Here is a 22,461-nt window from a genome sequence, read left to right on the forward strand (position 1 = left end):
TTATCTTAGTTTTCTCCATTTTTGTTTAAGTCAAAAATTTCATAAAAAGCCATATTATAAAAAATAAATGTTGGGTAAAAGTAACATATCTCGATCCGGAGAATATTCCTAATAGACTCATGGATGAAAATAGCTCCAATGCTTCTTAGATACCTCTTTATACTATAAGAATATAGAGAGATCAACCCCACAACATTGCAGTGCTCCCAATGGACTTTTTCGCGTACTTAGATTTTTCTACTCTATTTCAAACACATTAAGCCCTTAAGACTAATTTCAAATAAAAATAATGCATAAACATTTATAGAAATTAAAAAAATGTGGAACTTTAAACATGCATATGACATCTTTACCATATTAGTTCAGGTCATTACAGGTAATTCATTATTGCAACAATGCTCTTTACAAGCACATCCAAGGTTGACTCTAAACTTATTGTCGTCGTCATTACTATCCAACATCCACCCTTCTACCACATCATTCACATTCGTTGTCCAAACCATCTATTACAACATCCCTCATCGTGCTCTAAATAAATTTGTGAGTTTAATTTTTATGATATCCTAGGATTTAATGGAATGATTGAAAGCCTAATCCTGTAATTATAACTAAACCACAAACAGTGACAACCAGAGTTACTATAACATCTAAATAAAAACAACATTATAAGCACATTTCATTTCATGAAAATGCATATACAAAATAATTCAACCCAAAGAAAAACTACGCATCAAAATAATTAAAACTATATTACAAAATAATATTTTAGCTACTCATATCCAAAAATCTCGATTATATCATCCTACACCTTTAGCCCTTTTTCTTTTCCTGAAATGTCACAAAGTACCATAGAATGAGCACAACCTACCCATCACACTTATTTCTCTAGCCCATCACAATTATCAATATCCATTTAAAATAAAATATTAAAAAGCAATTTAATTAAAACTCAATAACTTGCAAAGAATTAATAAAATACTATTAGAATGTGATTTTCTAGGCTCTCGTTATGCACTTGATTTTAGAGTTCTTACTTATACCTTTTAAAGTTGCTTTCATAGAGATTTCAGATACTTCATAGAATACTTATCATCATAGATTCACTTGCACTTAACTTTCACATTTCATTTGATTTTATAATGAAATTAAAAAATTGTTAACATTCAATTCATAATACTCTTTGTACTTGATTCATTAAAATTATAGAATATGCAATGAATTGTTATAAGGCACATGTCTCAATATCTACTTATAACTCTACTTTCACTCATGCAACTGTTTAATCTCTCACATTCGCATATAACAAGTGTGGCCAAAGTCAGAATATAATAGTACAACATAACCTTCAACAAACGCTTCAAATAATTGGGACTAGAATCCTTTCACATTTATGCATGATAGATGTAGCCAAAAAAGAACATATAGGACCCTCTGTAACATATCATAGAATGCACTTTTCACATAGCAGAATATCACTTATGTCATACTAAGAATAGTATAAATGTAGATGCAACAATAATTATTTATGATTTTAATGAAATACTGGAATAACATATAAATTGGTAGAATTACCAATAAGAAGTCGTATAGCATGTATAACATTATACTTCAATGTATTTTTTTCTTGTTCAATTTATAATTCCAGAGGGATATTCATGTTAATATTTTAAGACTTTTATATAATTATTATAAATGTCATAAAAGTTTCAATCAACTTATATACTCAAAAATTTATGTAGGAAAAATCAACTCATAAAATATAAATTTTTATAGTTAAATTGTTTAAAATAAAGCATACAACAACATATTAAAATTTATGATTTGAAAACATTGTAAAATTTAAGAAAAACATACATTTATCAATGACCTTTTTAAAAAAAATAAAAAAACACAGTAATTGAATTAAAATATAGGAGTTCACAAGTTTACTTCATGCTTAACAGTATTTTGAACAAGCTCGATGGACGAATCCAGAGCTTTGGCATCCAAATCCTCTTTCTTTCTCTCTCATCTCCTCTTCTCCTGTCTCCTCTATTGCTCCAACAAAGGCTGGGGTGAAGTTTATGCAAATGGTTTTAGATATTTTATTATTATAAAAATACTAATATTGGTCGACACCGCGTCGCTTGCCTCCCCAACGACACTATACTGATCTCAATCTTTTAGATTCTCTTAGAATCTCACAAACAAAGAGCTTGGCGCTGCGGCTATGATTCCTGACGTCACATCGCTCCCTCACTTTCTCCTAAAAAACAACGAGTAAGATGCCATGGTGCTACCAATCCTAACATCGTAGTGCTCCCAGAGGTATTTTGATAAAATTAAGACCCATTTTTCATATCACTTCTTGGCATATAAGGATTCATTTGACACTCTTCGACTAATAATTACCAATGAAATCAAAATTAGTTATACATTAACAGTAATTACCTTGTCTGGTGGATAGCGGGCATTACATTGTTACTCCTAATCAAACATAAAAAACAAGTTTATAAGTATAATTTATGACATATCAAATAACATAAACAAAATCAAAATAGAATATATTCAATTTATTTTAAATATACCAATATATTAAATACTTGTAAACAAACATCCCATATTGACTAAATTGATTGAAAACCCATTTGATTTTTTTTTCTAATGGCCAATTATTAAAATAGTTGGAAGATGATGATTTAATAACATAAATTTAGTGCAAATGATTGCTGCTTTGTCCGTTTGTATAAATACTTGTTCTTATAATTAGTTTACTATTGGTCTAGTTATAAATGTGCCAATCAAACATATGTTTCAAAAAAATTATTTGATCGACATAAATCTAAATGCATTATTTTATATTAAAAGTTTTTTAAATTAACTTTAGAGTCATACAAACTAATTTTAATAATTTTATTGTCGAATTGAATATCTCAAAAAAACAATCACAGCGACACTAAAGATAGTTCAATCTGAGCCCAAATCAAGCACTTGAAGCATGATTAAAAACTTTGGAACATTAATTAAAGAACTAAACGATCTCTAAATCATGTATGGATGTGGCAATTTGAGTTATTCGATGAGTTAAATCCAACGAACCTAATGCCATTCAATTTTGATTTTTGAGGACTTTAAGGCACTCTGATACTAAACAAATTATCTATGATTAAAATATCCAATATAGGTTATCTGATATTGTGGTATAGAATTTTGTCTAAATTTATCAAAATGATATTTCCAAAATACTATAAATAAACCCTCATACTCCACATGAAAGAGACCCAAACTTGAGATGGTAAAGAGCTCAAAGATCTATGAAACTCTAAAGATCTACTTGACGTTTGATGCTAATAATAAAAGCTAGTCACAGCGTTTTCCGAAAATCATTATTCGGCTATCATCACTGAACTGTCATCGTCGTTGGACCATCACAGTTGTAAGATATTTTTATACAGTAAAAGTAAAAGATACTTTTTATCAAATTCTTCTACATAATAGAAAAAAAGAGAGAGAGCGAACATGGGTTAGTATGGGGTTGTCATCATCCGAACGTCACCCACCACTGCTCTACTACCATAGTCCATTCCATTATCATTTATCATCGTCCAAACACTATTGTCCAGCATCATCATTCAGCTATTTTAGCCCCACTACCATCATCCAACCGCTATAACTTTGTGATGCCCCAAGATCTAAATAATAATTTCTATTTATTTACTAAAATTTAGCACAAGAAACCATATTAATCAAAATATTTTAATATTTTCATCATTTAATCAAAATTTAATTACAATAGTCATTAGTTCAATAAATATATTAGTCTATCTCCCACACTTATGACTATAAAAAAATAAAGTAAAAGTACAAAAATAAGATTGAATATGATGATTTTGATTAACCTCTCTCAACTAGATCATGACCCATTCCTAAAAATATATAGACCAATGAGTGAGTTATCAGGTTAGTAAGTTACTAGGACCTATAACTACAATTAATGCGGGATAATAAAAACACTATGTAATCATTAAATCAATGTTTGTATAAACATATAATTATAAGAACATGTGACAAGCAATATGAGCAAAGTCATTTCATATGCATAATAAAAAATAAATAAAAGTAATATAATTATTTTTAACTAGTTAGTAGCCATATAAAGGATCAATATATTATATCATTCATATGCTCATATCCAATATAACACAACAGATTTGTTATGGCATTACGTTCTTTGGATTTAACTCCGTTTGTGCGGTTTTTTTTTCTCGACTTTCCATTTTTTGATTAATACCGTGTGTGTGGTTCTTTGTGCATATTTAAGACGCAAAACTCTCTCTCAATCTCAACAAATTTTATAGCATGCAACATCAATAATTTCATGATAATAAAAGTCACTTTTATCAAGTATCTTTTGCACATTGATTGATAGAAAATTTATTACATTTTTGCCCTTTTAATTTAGCTTTAAAATACACTGCAAGGCCTAAGTTTTTATATACAAAATTTAATTATTGATTATGTAAAATTCAAAATTTCAATGTTATTCATGTAAATTTCTTAATTCAGAATGGGAAATGATAGTCTATTAGTAGGGCAATATGATGAATTTGTAAAGTGAAAATTTTTATATGCTTTTGGCTAGGGTTTAATCTCGGTGTTTTCTCCTACGTGTTACCGGCTGTTGAACATTACTGGGCGGAATTCTTAGCTCGAACACTGTCAAGAGCTTCAGAGTTCCTCCGCCGGCATCTATGGCGCCGGCGTTGTCCAGGGTCCGGCAATTCATGTCCCATAGTCCGGCTCTACGTTATACTGCCGCCTCCCAAGCTCAAGACTGCGGCGCTGAAGTACTTCCGATGGCGTCCACTTCAATAGCTCTGCCACGGCGGTTCCCGATAATGCGCCATTTTTCAACAAAGCATGGTTCATCTGATCGAAAAAGTGAACCTTCTTCTTCTTTTCCATTGGATAGAGACGCAAACTTTCATCCTGAGAACCGTGACGGAAGTTTCTCTACTGAGAAAGACTTTAAGCCGGCTTGTGGCATGGGGAGTTCTAGGGCGGGTTTGAGGCAAAATGTGGAAGAACTTTGCAGAATCCTCGATCGCAGCCCGCTGGGATCTGAATCCGAGGGCGCTCTTTTAGCAATCGATCCTAAACCTAGCCCAGAATTTGTCATTGGGGTTTTAAAAAGGCTACATAATTTTTCTTCGGCAATGAATTATTTTAGATGGTCAGAGAAAGTTAATGGAGAACCACATAGCGTGGAGGTTTATAATTCGCTTCTTTTATCTATGGCCAGCCATAGAAATTATGAATTTTTGGAGAAGATTTTGGAGGAGATGAGCCTCCTTGGATTTGGGCCATCACCAAACGCTTGCTTGGAGCTTGTGGCTAATTTAATGAAGGCTGGAAAGCTCAGGGAAGGTGTGGATGTGATTGAGAAAATGCGGAAGTATAAATTCCGTCCAGCTTTTTCAGCATACGTATCTTTGATCATTTCCCTTGCTGATGCTCGTGAAGCTGATTTGGCTCTTGGTTTATTTCATCAAATGCAGGAGATGGGCCATGAAGTGAATGTTCCATTGTTTACTACTTTGGTTCGGGTCTGTGCGAGGGATGGCCGGCTCGATACAGCTCTGTCATTACTGGATGAAATGAAGAGCCACTCATTTGATGCAGATATTGTTCTGTATAATGTCTGTATTGACTGCTTTGGCAAGGAAGGGAAGATAGAGATGGCATGGAAGTTCCTCCATGAGATGAAGGCCCAAGGAATTGAGCCAGACGATGTCACTTATACTAGCATGCTTGGTGTTCTTTGCAAGGCAAATAGGCTAAATGAAGCAATTGAATTGTTTGAGCAAATGGAGCTTGGGAGAAAAGTTCCATGTGCATATGCTTATAACACAATGATATTGGGCTATGGCTCAGTGGGAAGGTTTGATGAGGCTTATCAATTACTGGAGCGGCTGAGAGAGAAGGGATGTATTCCTAGTGTTGTTTCTTATAATTCCATCCTAACATGCCTTAAGAAAAAGAGGATGGCTGATGAGGCTCTGAGGGTATTTGATGAAATGAAGAAAGATGCAGAGCCCAATGTCCCTACGTATAATCTCATGATTGACATACTTTGCATGGCAGGAAAAGTTGAGGATGCTTTTAAAGTTCGGGAAATCATGGAAGATACTGGATTGTTTCCTAATATTCTTACTGTGAATTTATTGGTTGATAGGTTATGTAAAGTTCAGAGACTTGATGAGGCCTTCCACATATTTGAAAGTGCAAGACAAAAGGGTTGCGGTCCGGACAGTGTTACATATTGTTCTCTGATTGATGGCTTGGGAAGGAATGGCAGGGTTGAAGAGGCATATGGCTTTTTTGAGAAGATGCTAGATGCAGGGCATATCCCAAATGTTGTTGTCTATACTTCCCTTATTAAGAACTTCTTCAAGCATGGGAGGAAGGAAGACGGCCATAAGATATACAAGGAGATGAGGCGCAGAGGCTGTCGGCCTGATCTCACCCTTTTGAACACTTACATGGATTGTGTTTTTAAAGCAGGCGAATCCTTAAAAGGAAGACAGTTATTTGAAGAGATACAAGCTTGTGGATTGTTCCCTGATGTGACAAGCTATTCTATATTGATAAGTGGTCTTACAAAAGCTGGTCATGCACGGGAGACATACAAGTTGTTTTATGACATGAAGGAACGTGGCCTTAAGCTGGACACTCTAGCTTATAACACTGTCATTGATGGGTTCTGTAAGTCTGGTAAGGTTGATAAAGCTTATCAACTTCTCGAGGAGATGAAAGAGAAGGGTAGTTCTCCAACTGAAGTTACCTATGGATCTGTTATTGATGGGCTTGCGAAGATTGATAGGCTCGATGAGGCTTATATGCTATTTGAAGAAGCAAAATCAAAGGGACTGAAGGTAAATGTTATTATGTATAGCAGTCTTATTGATGGCTTCGGAAAGGTAGGAAGGATTGATGAAGCATATCTAATCATGGAAGAGATGATGCAAACAGGGTTAACTCCGAATGTGTACACATGGAATTGTTTGCTTGATGCTCTTATGAAAGCGGAGGAGGTTAATGAAGCGCTCGTCTGCTTTCAGTCGATGAAGGATATGAAATGTGCGCCGAACACCTTCACCTATAGTATCCTTATAAATGGTCTTTGCAGAGTGCAGAAATACAACAAAGCATTCGTTTTTTGGCAAGAAATGCAGAAGAAGGGGCTTATTCCTAGTGTAGTCACCTATACAACCATGATGTCAGGGCTCGCAAAGGTGGGGAACATAACAGAAGCTGGAAAGCTTTTTGAGAAGTTTAAGGCAAATGGAGGTGTGCCAGACTCTGTTTGTTATAACACTCTTATTGAAGGCATGAGCAATGCTAATAGGGCAATGGAAGCTTATAGGGTTTTTGATGAAACTAGGCTAAGGGGCTGCAAGATAAATGCCAAGACTTGTATTGTTCTTCTTGATGCATTGCACAAGGCTGAGTGCCTTGAACAGGCTGCAATTGTGGGTGCTGTCCTGAGAGAGATGGCAAAATCCCAGCATGCTTCTCGATCATTGTAGCATTTGGTGATCATATGGAACAAACTCTGCAACATTTAACTCATAAGGGAATTGGATTTGGTGGATGAATCTGCTCCTGTGCTTTATAAACTCGGCTAGTAATCTTTCTAAGACAAGTCTGCAGTTGCTCTTTATGGAGGAACTGTATCACAGATTTTTAGTGAAGGAAAGTTTATGGTTGGCACAGGAAAAGGTTGATCTGATACTGAAGTTAATATGAGGTATCCCCAGCTCAAAGGTGAAAAAATTATTCTCCTCATTCCATATTTTCTTCTTAATGAGCTTACTTTTTGTGCAAAGTTGACTAATGATTAGTAGGTTAAGAACTCATAATGTACAACGCTTGAGCTTTTTTTTTTAATTTTTATTTGGCTGAGTGAAGGAAAGGACATTTAGAGGTTCGTCATAGCTACGAATGGGGTATTTGTAGGACGAGGACCTTTAATTATGTGATGTGATCTGCTATGGATGATACTCTAAACAACTTAGAAAATATGAAGTTTTGTCAGGATATGAAAAATTCGGTTATCATGTACGGCATGTATATGCACATAGGCAAGACAATTTTCTGATGTAAAAATATAATTTATGCTATGCAAAATGATCTTTTATAGTATATGTTTTGTGAAAAAGATGTATATCTTCTTTGATACTTTAAAATCGTTTTATAAATGAAAGTATGGTTTTTACTGTATGAAAAAGTACTTCACAGCCACCTTGCTGCATGATGATCACTAAAGAACTAGAAAATAGTAATGGATAGATGGATTGATGAATCAAACTGAATAAGGAAAAAATGAAAGGTAACAAAATAAGCATGCCTCACTCTTGATCAGGGAAATTAATTTTCCCTGAAGATTCAAGTCTTGGCTTTGATCAATGATCAAAATTTGAAGTAAATCGAGGAAAAGGGTCATATATAAAAGTTTGATTTGTTTTATATGATAAATTATCGCAGTTTAGAGTAATTTTTTTAGAGATTGTAATTGCTAACATGTTAACAAATTTGAGGACATAGACTAAAATAACCCTACAGAAAAAAATAAAAAATAACCCAAATATCCATAACAAATAAAAAAAGAAAAAAACTAAATTGTTTTTAATATTAATTCAACTGGATTGCAAAAACTCTACTCTAGAGAGTAAAATTGATAACACATTCAAAGTAAATATTATGGTTTATCAATAATGGATTATAAAACAAAGGATGATGGCACTTTTAGTAGACTAGAGAGGTTTAGCATGAAGGAACATCAATGAGATCATGTGGAAGTAGTACTAAAGATTTGGTGTTTGAGATGCTCCTGGCAAAATAGAAGATCTGTTTGGAAAATTATCCATAACAAAGTATTGGACTCTTGAAAGTGCCTCAATTACACATATTCTCAACATAGCAAGCATGATTAATGATTGTGTTAATTGACATAGACTTTAGGCCCTAGTATTCTAATGATCTGGTAAGACGTGGGGGCTATGATTGGCAACTTCTTGCATCTAAAATGCTGAACGTATGTAGAATATGATAAATTAAATATTGTTACCTTCACTATAGTGCAAGGCATGAATAGGAACATATGCTATAGCTTTAAATTATCATTATGTATAACATTTATTTCTTATAATAAGCAACACATGCACAAGAACAATGAGTAAGTCAATAGAACATGTTGCATGCAGAGGTAACGAAGAAATTTATACGGTTTCTCCATGGTATATATTACTTATAATTCCAAAAGGTAAAGATGAAAATTTAAAATCCATACTTATAAGATTTTGCAAAGTTTTCTTATAATAACAAACGAACCACGTCATTAAGTTTGAGCAAATAAGGCATGTATGCTATCTAGTAGAACAGCCTATTTAATTTAAAATCATCCTTTCTTCAAAGAATTTATCAGGAATATCAGCATATTTGTTGGCGTACATCAATATAACTAGCTAGTTTTTTGGTATGGTTTTAAATCATGAAACAAAAAACAGAATTAATTTTGGGTTGCTTGATTAAAACAGTAATAGTTAAATTCTATAGATTTATTAAATATGGTCGCTTCAGTATATGTGAATTATTTAGATTCAACCCTCAATTTTAATTCAGGCATTGGTTGAAATTTTGATTTGAGTTTTGTTTCAGACTCATTTAAAGGTTTTGATTTAATTTCAATTAGAATTTCATGTTCAATGGGAGGGATCATGCTTGATTCATGTTCAATTTTAAATTCATGATTTAATTCATGGTCAATAATTGTAATATTTAAAGTAGGCCTATACATAGATGCAAGAATTGGTTTTGATTTTGGTTCTAAGGTAGGTTATGATTCAAATTAGATTTAATTTCAAAATAATTTGTAATCATAGGAATAAGTTTACATTTAGGTTATGTTGTGGATTCTAGTGCAATTTCTAATTGAATTCAGGTCTGTCAAGCTTTTATAAATATTTGCTATTCATCATCAGTGAAGATTTCTATACCTTTTTTCGTTGTCTTCTTGAAGAATAACGTTTTTCCATATTCCTTTTTAAAATGCCTTAGTTTTCAGTGTACTTGATGAAGCTGCTTCTTTGTGGGTTATTCATAAATTGACTAATAACACATTAACACTAGCATGAAAGCACATATCAAGTTTGGTTTGTGAAAAATAGATAAAATTTTCAACTAATTTTTAGTACCTTCTATTGTCTACCCGGATTGAATCTTGCTGAGGCACAAGTTTGTTTGATGAATTTATGGATATGTTTATAGGTTTACATCAAAACATATCAGTTTCCTTTATAAGGTCCAAGGATTTTTCTATTATGAGATAGAGGTACCTTTTCTTGTTCTTTTTATTTCCATGTCTAGTAAATATTTTAATAAGCCAGGATCCTTGATTTCAAATTGTTTATCTAAGGCACCTTTTAGCTTGTTTCTCTTCTTCATGATTTCTTATCAAGATGTTATCATCAGCATATACAATAATGATATAAATTTTATCTTCATAAGATTGCTTAGTAAATAAAATGTAGTTAGATTGTCATTGAGAGCTCCCCTGGTAATTTTTTTAAGCCGTATTGAGCTTTCTCGAGTCTGCTGTCTTAATTTATATTACTCATATCCTCAAATCCAAGAGAAATTATCATATAAATTACATATTCTAAATCTCCATTTAGAATGTATTTTTTACATCTAGTTGATGGAGTTGCTAGTCTTAAGTTAGCAGCAAGAGAGAAGTTCCTTCATATTGTTCATCTTATCAGTCGGGCTATGGTTTCTTGATAATGAATTCCATAGGTTAGTGAAAATTTTGCTTCTAATTTTTCTTCATATTGTTTGACACTTTCATCATCTTGGTATATCACCTTTAAGATCCATTCACATACCTTCCTTTTGGCAAGTTCTGAAAGATTTCACATACCTTTTTTTTAGGGCTTGGATTTCTTAATGAACTGTATTTTTTCATTCAGGTACTCTGAAGGTTCTTTGAATATTGTTTAGAATTTCTATGCTTGATAGACTTATAGCAAAGGCTTAGAACTTTAGAAATAGTTTATCATAGAAAATATAATGATTGATTGGGTTATTAGGGCTTTTCTTGAGAGCAACAATAGGCATCTTTAGAATCAATATTATCGTGTCCTTGTGAATCATGTCAAGACTTGGGCTAGGAGAAATTTGTGCTTTACCTTGTTAGCTGAATATTCCCTTCATCTAGAATAGACAATCCCTTTATAATGATATATTTGAAAGGTTTAGATTTTGAAGGTTAAGATTCAAATAGGTTTGCAAGTAATCTAGAATGAGATATCAATAAGGTATGGCTGATATTGTCATAAAATTCATATTCACGGGCAATTGATATTCTCCCCCTAAATGTGAGTTGTGGGAAAGAATGCGGCATCCATGTTGGTGTAATACTTCTCAACGCTAGGAGATAACGTTTGCATCCTTGTTGATTAGGAGAGTAATCAATAAAAAAGGCATTTTATGATTTTTGGGCCTAATTTATTTCCTTGATGTGAAGGAATCTCCTTAAAAGTAGAGCACTTGAACAACTTGAGGAGAATAGTGGAGATAAGTTTACTTTTGGGATATGCTTGGGAGAGAGTTTGACAGACTTATGAAATTTAGGATTCTTGATGGCATACATTTAATGAGATATATTATGTAATAAGGATAATCTGCCCCAATAAATCTCATTATGTTCAGTATGCATACTGAATAATTTTTGTATTAATGAAACATGAATAAGATAAACCTAATTAATAAAACAAGTAATCTTTTATGATCTGTACATTTATCGAAGTACAATCAATAACAAATTTTTATTGTAGGTTTCAAATTAAAGAAGAACATTAAAAAAAATCCTTTAGCAAATAGCTAATTGTAGATTCAACTTGAGAAATGATTGAACTTTAACTCGTTCCCCCTAATTTCAAATTTATATTTTGCTTTGTTTCTGATTTACTTAGGTTGGGTTTTATTTTTCCCACATCTATGTCATGTATCCGGCTCCTGATTAGGCTTGAATTTGACTTCCCATTTATTGGTGTTGTATGATTGAAAAATAAGTTAGCTTATAATCTTGTGAAATGCAGGGGTGAAATTGTGTACATCGACTCCTCATCAAATTGTACAATTGGTGGAAGCATTATGCAGCATGTGCTTCTACAGTTTCCTCATTCTCTAGCTACTTTAAAAAGCCTAGTTATTTATTTTATATTCACCGCATGCTGTCTGAACGACAAGCCATTAAGGTTTATCTGAAAAGAATACATCTAATTGTTCACTCAAATATCTAATAAATATTCAGATAGGCGTTTCCAATTGGTGCTAAAATAATTTCTATAAAGCTCTTCAAGAAGTGAGCCTTAGATTTCTAGGAGCTAAAATAGTATTATGCTTTTCTTTTAATGGCTAACATTCGGCACCATAAAACATTGCAGGTCTCATCACCATCTTATAGAATTTTTCCTTAAGTTTAAGGGGGATTTTTCTATCACACAACAAGCCCGATGCATTCCTCCACTTCAACCATCCAACTTGAATTCTATTGATAATATCCTCATCATTTTCACCATCACTCTGACCAAAAAGGTTTAAAATTAAAATATAGAAGCAAAACAAGATAAAAGACAATTGAAAAGGAGAAAATGTCTGAACGACTTCATACAGTTCATTGCAGTACAGTGACTACAAATATAAATCGGTTCCATGCAGTATCACCACATACATGATACCTACTCTCCCTCTTTTTTAAAAGTATATATTAGAAGTTCAATCAGAAAAAGTATTTTTCTGAGCTAGAAAATTTTTTTCAACTTTTTACATTTCCAAAATAATCTTCTATCGCTTAATTGCGCAAGCATTTCATTAGTGAGTGTTCGGTCAGAATACGGTTCTAGTTTTATTCAGATATTTGACTTATTAGGGTGTCAATGTTATAGTACTGTGTTTGATTCAATGTTATTGTATTTAAAGTTGCAGCTATTTGTATCATAAAGAGCAACATATTTAGTTGTTTGAATGTCTCCAGATGTTGGCCAATGTGGACCAGCATCTAGATTTCACTGAATCAGAACATAATGGCCATGAGTTTATTGTTTATAGATCCCACCAAACCAAATAGGTGATATTTCTTAATAACATGACATTACATTGACAAATCAGTTTGAACATATCCAAATTGAGTTGAATATCCAAACAAAATATAAGAAAAAAGTGAATTAGTTAAGATGTGGGTCCACTAAATCTTTTAAGCTTATGCCTGGTTAGATGAAGGAATTTACATAAATTTATGGAGGATGAGAGTTTTCCCTTAAAAATAAAAAATCAAGGTTCACCATTCTACAAAAATAGAATGCAAGCTTCACCATTCTACAAAAATAGAATGCAAACCTTTTGACAAAATCTTTGGGAAACCTTTAACATAAAAAATACAATAACATGACATTACAACAATAAAGTCTTTGAGTCAATGAAACAAGAACAACATTTGATTTCTAGAAATACATTCATACAAATCAATTCAATCAACCATTATATTGTTGATATTTTAGTTGTATTGTGCATGATTATAACTTCTATATCTTATCCTCGTCTAAAGTCCAAACTAAAGTTTGGACGTTGCTTAGATTCTTTATCATAGAGCCATTAAATCACAAAAATTGACACACATGTTTTGCTTTTGCTTCGGTTGTCGACTTAGATCTCTGTATTACCTTTAATAGCTTGAAAAGCATCTGCACGTCTAATGTTATTACCTAAACTGCTTTAATATTTCCAGGCCAAGTCATTGAAGCTACCATTTTTCCTATGAATTATCACCTCATTTGATAACGTATTTAAAAAAATCTCTTCATGAGTAGACTTTAGTTGCTTTGGATCATGCTGCTCTGTCAAGGATCAGATTTTGTAGAATGGAAATAGATGGTATCATGAATACGAACTAGGAGATGGAAGATAAACACTAAAATGTGATCCATATTTAATATTAAACTAATTTTGATATCTCTAGGTGATCCAACTGATAGATTGGCAACATTTTTTATAGCACTAGACAAACTTCTTTTTATTGCATGGGGGTTGTTTGGCTGGGGCTTAAGTCAGCTTAAGTTCTTAAGCACAGACAAACAATCAAACATGATGCTTGTTTAGATTGCTATTTTTAAGCCTACCTTTAGATGACTTGGGAGATGAGCATTGAGAAAATAAAATTAGGGCTTCATACACTTTAGCACTTTACTATTATGTGCTTATCTCTTCATCATGTTTCCTCCTATGCTAAAAAACAGGTGTTTCCCTCTACTGGAGTTCCAATCATTACTCATTGCTTCCACTCTATTTGCATTGTCGCCGCCCTAACATTTCGGTGAAGGCAATCTTTTTCTCCCTTTCTACGATCACATTTTTCTTTACTGTGCACCATCCTTCAGTCTTTCTTGTTCTGTTTCAAGGTCAACATTTCATTCATAATCATTGCTAAGTTCTCTTAATAGTAAATTCCTCATGTTTATGCTATATTAGAATACCATGATGAGTTTAAGCCAAAATATAATTATATAGTCTTGTTAGTTTATGGCAGCTTATATCAACGTTTTCACCAATTAAAACCAACTACTTAACCCTGCTTAAAGCTTATACTTCCTATCGTCTGGCTTAGCTTAATCTAAGCCTTAACCAACTAGGTTTATGGAGGGGATGTTTTAACTGTGAGGGGTGTCATTATTTGACACAACCCGAAACCCGACCCGGACCCGGAACCAGAACCAAACCAAAAAATTTCGAGTTAGGTCAACTCATTTGCCATACGAATAGGGTTTGGGTTCGAGGTTAATCAGGTCGGGTTTGGATTGACCCGGAAACCCGACAATGAAATGAATTGACCCTGAATCCCCATCCCGCTCTCGCGTCTCGAGTCTCAACCTGTGCTCTCTAGTCGCGATCTCGCTCACAGTCCGCCCTCGCTATCCCATCCCGCACTCGCGTCCTCTGTCGAACCCGCGCTCACTGTCCCCCCTGACTGCGTCGGCTGCTCGCTGCCGAACTCGCTCCTACTCCTTGCTCTCTCCACAACCCATGAGTGTGACTGCACGGCTACACCCGAATCGCTTTAGCCCACTCCTGCGCCCACTACCCGCATCGCGTCCAAACTCTGGAGTCTGAACCCCTCACTGTCTCGCTCGCACTACTGACCGCCTCCTTCTCGGCCCTCTCGCTATTCGCGTCCGTGCCTGCATCGCGCAATCGATGCGTCTGCGCCTGCATTGCGTAGTTGCGTGCTTGTTGCCCTATTCCAGGCTCGTGTGTTGGGTCGGGTTCGGTTTTGAATTTTTGACTCATTTATAAAACCGAGTCGAGTTTGGGTCAACCAGTTTAGACCCGGGGCAAGTTCGGGTTTGACCAAAACCCAACCCGAAAACCCATTTTGACACCCTATTAGCCGTGCAAGCCAAAAGTCATCACTATGGTTTCCTTCCCAATTTCCTGATATAACTTCCATGCACACATTTGCTATGGATTCATATTTCTCATAGGTAATGGCAAGCTTCCGAAGAACATCGGCTTGCATATCATTCAAATACCATGCAAAAAGTCCATGTCACGCATTTGGCATAAATTCAAGTGGTAGTGCTACTAAACCTACAGGCCCAGCCCTAGCCCCAATTTAAAAGTGCAGTTATACCTATGATTTCAACTCTTAAGATGGGCCTCTTAACCAAGAAACAGGGATGCGAAGACAGGTTTCCTTAAATAGGCATCTATCATGGACCCACACCCACACACAAACGTAGGCCCTTTAACTTATTTGTCTTGATTTTTAATTTTGACAGTAATAGATGTTTATGAATGGTTAATGTTTTCATTTGTCATAGGACTGTTTTGGCAAGATTTAATGGTGGCTTGTTTGAGTTTTTTTTTTTTTTTTTTTTTTGCATTTTTTTTTTTTTTTGTACTGCAGTAGCTGTAATACTGTTTCATTGTAGCCATTGATCTATTTCCATTTCTTTTTCTATATTGTATCTTAAGACATACTGGGATGATGCAAAATAGCCAAATCAGACATCTTAGTGCTCCTTTAGGCCATTTGTTGCAAGCTTTTCTCTTGTGCTTATGTGGAAGCACCTTCTTGGTAGCTTTTGCATAGAGTGCTTTTTTGGGCATGTGAACAAGTTGCCTTTAGTAGAAGCGCTTAGCTCTGATGATTAAAACTGAGATTGGTTCCCTGCTGACCAGTTTTTTTATGAATTCTTCCATGAAACGTACTTGTTGAGTTCATATATTGTCATTGATTTTCTTTCTTAATTCTAAGCATTGACTGAAGTGGAAGAAGGGGAGGGGGACTGAATAAGATAGACTTAATTAATAACGCCAGAAATATTTTATAATTTGAACATATTTTTTCTCAGCCACATGACAATCAATAAAACCCATTAGCGTAGGATTCCATTCAAAGAATTAAATAATAAGTATTATCAAATAAGACTAAACTTAAAAAAATATTAAGCATTAATTCATCTGTCCTGATTTCAAATTTATAATTTGATTTGTTTCTGATTTACATAGGTTGGATTTGATTTTTCCCTCATCTATGTTATGTATTTGAATCGCAGCCACCTTTATTTGTTGGTTGAGAGTTTTGACTACCAACTAAGAGGTCTTGGGTTCAAAGCTTGCGTATGTGAAAACACTGCTGTTGTCAGGTCCCAAGTTATGGTGAGAAAAGTGGAGGGTTGCGTTCGGTAGTCGACAACGAGCGTAAACATGCCGAATAATCATGACATTAATCCTTTAATACATTGTGTTAATGTTAGGACGTTCCCTGGAGATAACGAGCTGTATGACTTGAATACAATCACAAGTGTGCAAGGGCTGCTGCACCGAGGCCTGGGTGCAATGTTAAATAGGCAAGGGTTCTCACATCATGGACGGATGTGGGCAAAAAAGCTAGTCCATGAAACTAAAATTAGGATAAGACCTTGGAATATAAGTATCTTTACAAACAAATTAATGAAATTAATAGATATTATGATTAATATAAAATTAAATATTCTATGCATTCAGGAAACTAAATTGGTTAGAGAGAAAGCTAAGGTGATTGGTAGTTTAGCATTCAAATTATGGTATTATGTTAATAGTCGTACTAGAAATGATGTAAGTATGATTAAAGATAAGAGTTTAAAGGATAAAATTATAAAAAATAATAGAATTGGAGATAGAATTATAGTTTTAAATATTGTTATTGATGCTTAGATTATTAATAATATAAGTGCTTATGATCTTTAAGTAGGTTTGGATTTGGGTTCAAAATTAAAATTTTGGAATTACTCAGAAAAATTTATACAAAAAATATCTCTTGAAGAAAAAAAATTTATTAGAGGTGATTTAAATGGACAAGTTGGTAGAGAGGTAGATGATTTTAAAAACATGTATGGTGACAATTAGTTTGGAGCGACTAATGAAGGTTTTAAGACCATATTAGATTCATCTTTATCGTATGATTTTGTAATAACACTGTCGTTATCATGTTCCAAGTCCTGGATGAGAAAAGTTGAGGTCTGCGTTAGGTTGTCGACAGCTAGCATAAAATTTGTCGAATAATCATGACATGAATCCTTTAAAAAATTGTGTTAATATTAGGGCGTCCCATGGAAGCAACACGCTGTATGGCATATATAGTGACAAGTGTGAAAGGGCTGCTATATCGACGCCCGGGTGTTGTGTTAAATAGGTAAGGGTTCCCACATCAAAGACGTATATAGGCAAAGAAGCTAGTCCATGAAATTAAAATTAGGATATGAACTTGGAATATATGTATTAATAGATATTATGATTCATAGGAAAATAAATATTCTGTGCATTTGGAAAACTAAATGGGTTGGAGAGAAGACTATGAAAATTGATAGTTTATGATTTAAACTATGATATTTGGGTACGAGTCATACTAGAAATGATATATGTCAGTATGTGTGATTATAATTAAGAGTTTGGAGGATAATACTATAAAAATTAATAGAATTGGAAATAAAATTATAGCTTTAATGATTGTTGTTGATGTTAAGATTGTTAATATTATAAGTGCTTATGTTTCTCAAGTAGATTTGGATATGAGTTTAAAATTAAAATTTTGGAATGACTTAGAAGAATTAATACAAAAGATACCTCTTGAAGAAAAAGTTTTTATTGGAGGAGATTTAAATGGACATGTTGGTAGAGAGATATATAATTTTAAAACATTCATGGTGGTCATGAGTTTAGAACGACAAATGAAGGTGGTAAAATCATATTAATTTTTTTTTAGCTTATGATTTTTTAATTGCTAATATATTATTTAAGAAAAGAGATGAAAATCTTATCACTTATAAAAATAGATATAGTAAAACTTAGATGAATTATTTTCTTATAAAAAAATTAGATCGTTTAGATTCTAAAGATTGTAAAATTATTCTAAGTAAAAATTTATATACTCAACATTGATTATTAGTTTTGAACTTTAAGATAAAGGGGAAAAAATTTAAAATAAAGTAAAACGATATTTTGGATTAGATGGGGGCATTTAAAGAATATTAACAAAAATATTTTTATGAGTAAGATTTTAGATCTTAAAATTTTGTCTGTACATGAGGATGCTAATGTTATGTGACAAAAAGTGGCTAGTGATGTTAATAATATTTTAAAAGATGTGCTTGAAATATTAAAGAAAAAAATATTCTAATAGTAAAAATAGTTGTTGGTCGATTCTAAATGTGCAAGACAAGATAAAAAATAAGAAGATTTATAAAAATTGGTTTAGATATAAAAAATTCTGATAATTGGGAAAGATATAAAGAGGCACGTATGAAATTTAAGAAAGCAATATACGATATAAAGATCTTAGCTTTTAATCATTTATATAATAGATTAGATACTAAGGAGGGAGAAAAATATATGTATAAGTTAGCCAAACAAAGAGATAGGAGTAGTAAAGATTTAGTTCAAGTGAAGTGTATTAAGGATGAAGATCAAAAAGTATTTTTCTTAGAAGATGATATTCAACAAAGGTGGATGAGATATTTTGCTAAATTTTTTAATAAAGAATGTGAAAATATGATTGACTTGAGTGACTTTATCACCCTAAATAAAATAAAGATTTCATTTTTTATCGGCGTATTAGTAAAACTGAAGTTAGAGAGGCTTTAAAGATAATAAAATATGAAAAATCTATTGGACCTGATGATATTCCAATAGAGATGTGGAAATGCTTAGGAGATGAAGGAATTTCTTGGTTTGCTAAACTTTTTAATATTATTTTGAAGACTAAAAAGATGCTAGATAAATGGAGAATGAGTGTGTTTATTCATATTTTTAAGAATAAAGGTGATGCACAAGATTGTGTGAATTATAGAGGAATTAAGTTAATATGTCATACTTTAAAATTATGTGAGCGAGTTAATGGAGTGTAGGTTGCGATGTGATAATAATATTTTTCAAAATCAAATTGGATTCATGCTAGGTAAGTCTACTATGAAAGCCATATATTTATTGAGAGGTTTGATGGAAAAATATAGAGAGAATAAAGAGGATCAACATATGATATTTATTGATTTAGATAACATAAAACGGCGGCCTTCAGATGACTCGGTTAGGAAATTAGAGGTATTATATTTGACTTATGTTAAGAAAGGTAGAGGTAGACCAAAAAAGACTTGGTTAAAAAAATATTAGAAATAATCTTTCATTATTAGATTTAAACGAGAATTTGACTTTTAACTGGACACGATGGAGAAAAAGGATTCATCCAACCCCATTTATTTGGACAAAAGCTTGATGTTGTTATTTGTTGTTATAGAAAGCACATAATAAAGTTCCAAGAAGTGCAATGGAGAGTTCTTGAAAAGAAAGGAGTTAATAACACTTATATTCAAATCATTAAAGATATGTATGCATGATTTATTAGTTATTATTTATGTTCAAACACAAGGTGGTTTGACCAAGTATTTTCCTATTTTGGTTGGATTACATCAATGATCAGTCTTAAGCCCATATCTTTTTTTACTTTAGTTATGGATGTTCTAAATAGACATTTGCAAGAGGATGTACCTTGGTGTATGCTTTTTGCTGATGATATTCTTGTTGATAAGACTATAGAGGGAGTTAAAGGTAAACTTGAATTATGGAAGTTAACCTTAGAATCTAAAGATTTTCGCTTGAGTAGATCTAAAACTGAATATATAGAGTATAATTTTAGTATTAATAGACTTAGTGAGGGGATTATGACTTTGGGCGATTTAGTCATTAATAAGAGTACATGTTTTAGAATCTTGGATCTATTGTTCAGAGTAATAGTGAAATAGAGGGGATATTATCAGCAGAATTCAAGTTGGATGATTGAAGTGGAGGAATGCATCATGCTTGTTGTGTGATAGAAAAGTCTCCTCAAACTTAAGGAGAAATTCTATAAGATGGTGGTGAGACCTGCAATGCTTTGTGGTGTCGAATGTTGGCCATTAAAAAAAAAAAACTAATTTAAGTATTGCAGAGATGAGGATGCTCATGTGGATGAGTGACTTTACCCGTAGAGATAGGATACAAAATGAGCATATATGTGAAAAGGTTGGAGTAGCGCAGTGGAAGATAAGATTAGAGAGAGTCGCCTTAGATGGCTTGGTCACATAAAATGACGTCCTTCCGATGACCCGGTTAGGAAAGTAGAGGTATTAAATTTAACTTATGTTAAGAAAGGTAGAAATAGACATAAAAAAACTTGGTTAGAAAATATTAGAAATGATTTTTCTTTATTGGATTTAAACATGAATTTGACTTTTAATAGGAGACAATAGAGAAAAAAGATTAATGTAGCCGACTCCACATAGTGGGATAAAGGCTTGATATTGTTGTTGTTGTATGATTTTTTAATTGCTAATATCTTATTTAAGAAAAGAGATGAACATTTCATCACTTATAAGAATGGATATAGTAAAAATCCGATTGATGATTTTCTTATAAGAAAAATAGGTCATTTAGATTGTAAAGATTATAAAGTTATTCTAAGTGAAAGTTTATGTACCCAACATCGTTTATTAGTTTTAGACTTTAAGATGAAGGGACATAAAATAAAAGAATAAAAAAAATGTTATAGGATTAAATAGGGGCATTTAAAAATATTAACAAAAATATTTTTGAGATTAAGTTATTAGATCTTAAGGTTTTCTTTGTGCATGAGGAAACTATTATTATGTGGAAAAAAATAGCTAATGATATTATGAATATTGTAAAAGATAAGCTTGAAGTATCAAAGGGAAAACTCCTAATAGTAAAAATTGTTGGTGGTGGAATCAAAATGTGTAAGAAAAAGACAAAAAATAAGAAGATTTGTCATAAAAATTGGTTTAGATGTAAAAATTTGATAATTGAGAAAGATATAAAGAGGTCCGTAAGGAGTTTAAGAAAGAAATATATGATATAAAGATCTTAGCTTTTAATGATTTATATAATAGATTAGATACTAAGGAAGACGAAATATATATGTATAAGTTAGCCAAACAAAGATATAATAGTAAGAATTTAGTTCAAGTAAAACATATTAAGGATGAAGATCAAAAAATGATTTTATTAGAAGAGGATATTCAACAAAGGTGGATGAGATATTTTTATAAACTCTTCAATGAAGATTATGAGAATGCAATTAACTTTAGTAACCTTAGCACCCTAAATGAAAATAAAAATTTTTGTTTTTATCGGCGTATTGGTAAAATCAAAGTTAGAGAGGTTTAAAAAAAAATAAAGTGTGAAAAAGCTGTTGAACCTGATGATATTCCAATAGAGGTTTGGAAATAGTTAGGAGATGAAGGAAGTTCTTGGCTTACTAAACTTTTTAATATTATTTTGAAGAATAAAAAGATGTCAGATGAGTGGAGAATGAGTGTGTTAATTCCATATAGACTTATCGGTTTATAATAAAAAAAGAAAAAAAGAGTGTGTTAATTCCTATTTTTAAGAATAAAGGTGATGGAAAATATTGTGCTAATTATAGAGGATTAAGTTAATGTGTCATACTTTAAAACAATGGGAGAGTTATGGAGCATAGGTTATGGCGTGATACTAATGTTTCTCAAAATTAATTTGGATTCATGCCGAGTAGGTCTACTATGGAAGCTATATATTTATTGAGAGATTTGATGGTGAAGTATGGAGAGAATAAGGAGGATCTACATATGATATTTATTGATTTAGAAAAATCATATGATAAAGTTCCAAAGAGAAGTGTTATGGAGAGTTTTAGAAAAGAAAGGGTTAATGATGCTTATATTTAAGTCATTAAGGATATGTATGCAGGAGCTATTACTTGTGTTCAGATATAAGGTGGCCTGATCAAGTATTTTCCTATTTTAGTTGGATTACATCAATGATCAATCTTAAGCCCATATTGTTTTTTAATTT

General features: G+C 32.6%; 1 protein-coding gene and 1 non-coding gene across 6 annotated transcripts in view; both read left to right on the plus strand.

Moving 5' to 3' along the window:
• The first annotated feature begins 4,628 nt into the window (after positions 1-4,628).
• The window catches only part of LOC110104417 (pentatricopeptide repeat-containing protein At3g06920), a 35,563-nt gene continuing 17,730 nt past the window's right edge, over positions 4,629-22,461 (plus strand). For 3 of the 5 annotated variants that reach the window (XM_028697092.1, XM_020833518.2, XM_020833520.2), the window contains exon 1: positions 4,629-7,806. In XM_028697092.1, coding sequence (XP_028552925.1) covers positions 4,731-7,568 — 2,838 coding nt within the window. In that variant the 5' untranslated portion in view covers positions 4,629-4,730 and the 3' untranslated portion in view covers positions 7,569-7,806. Of the gene's footprint in view, positions 7,807-14,336; positions 14,356-22,461 lie in introns of those variants that run through there. The other 2 variants (XM_028697095.1, XM_028697099.1) reach the window with 2 other exon arrangements.
• LOC114580259 lies at positions 16,077-16,279 on the plus strand. The gene has a single exon (XR_003701607.1). It is a non-coding gene; the product is annotated as a small nucleolar RNA snoR127 (small nucleolar RNA).

Source organism: Dendrobium catenatum, unplaced genomic scaffold (assembly GCF_001605985.2).
Source record: "Dendrobium catenatum unplaced genomic scaffold, ASM160598v2 fragScaff_scaffold_104, whole genome shotgun sequence".
In the NCBI taxonomy this organism is placed as follows: domain Eukaryota; kingdom Viridiplantae; phylum Streptophyta; class Magnoliopsida; order Asparagales; family Orchidaceae; genus Dendrobium; species Dendrobium catenatum.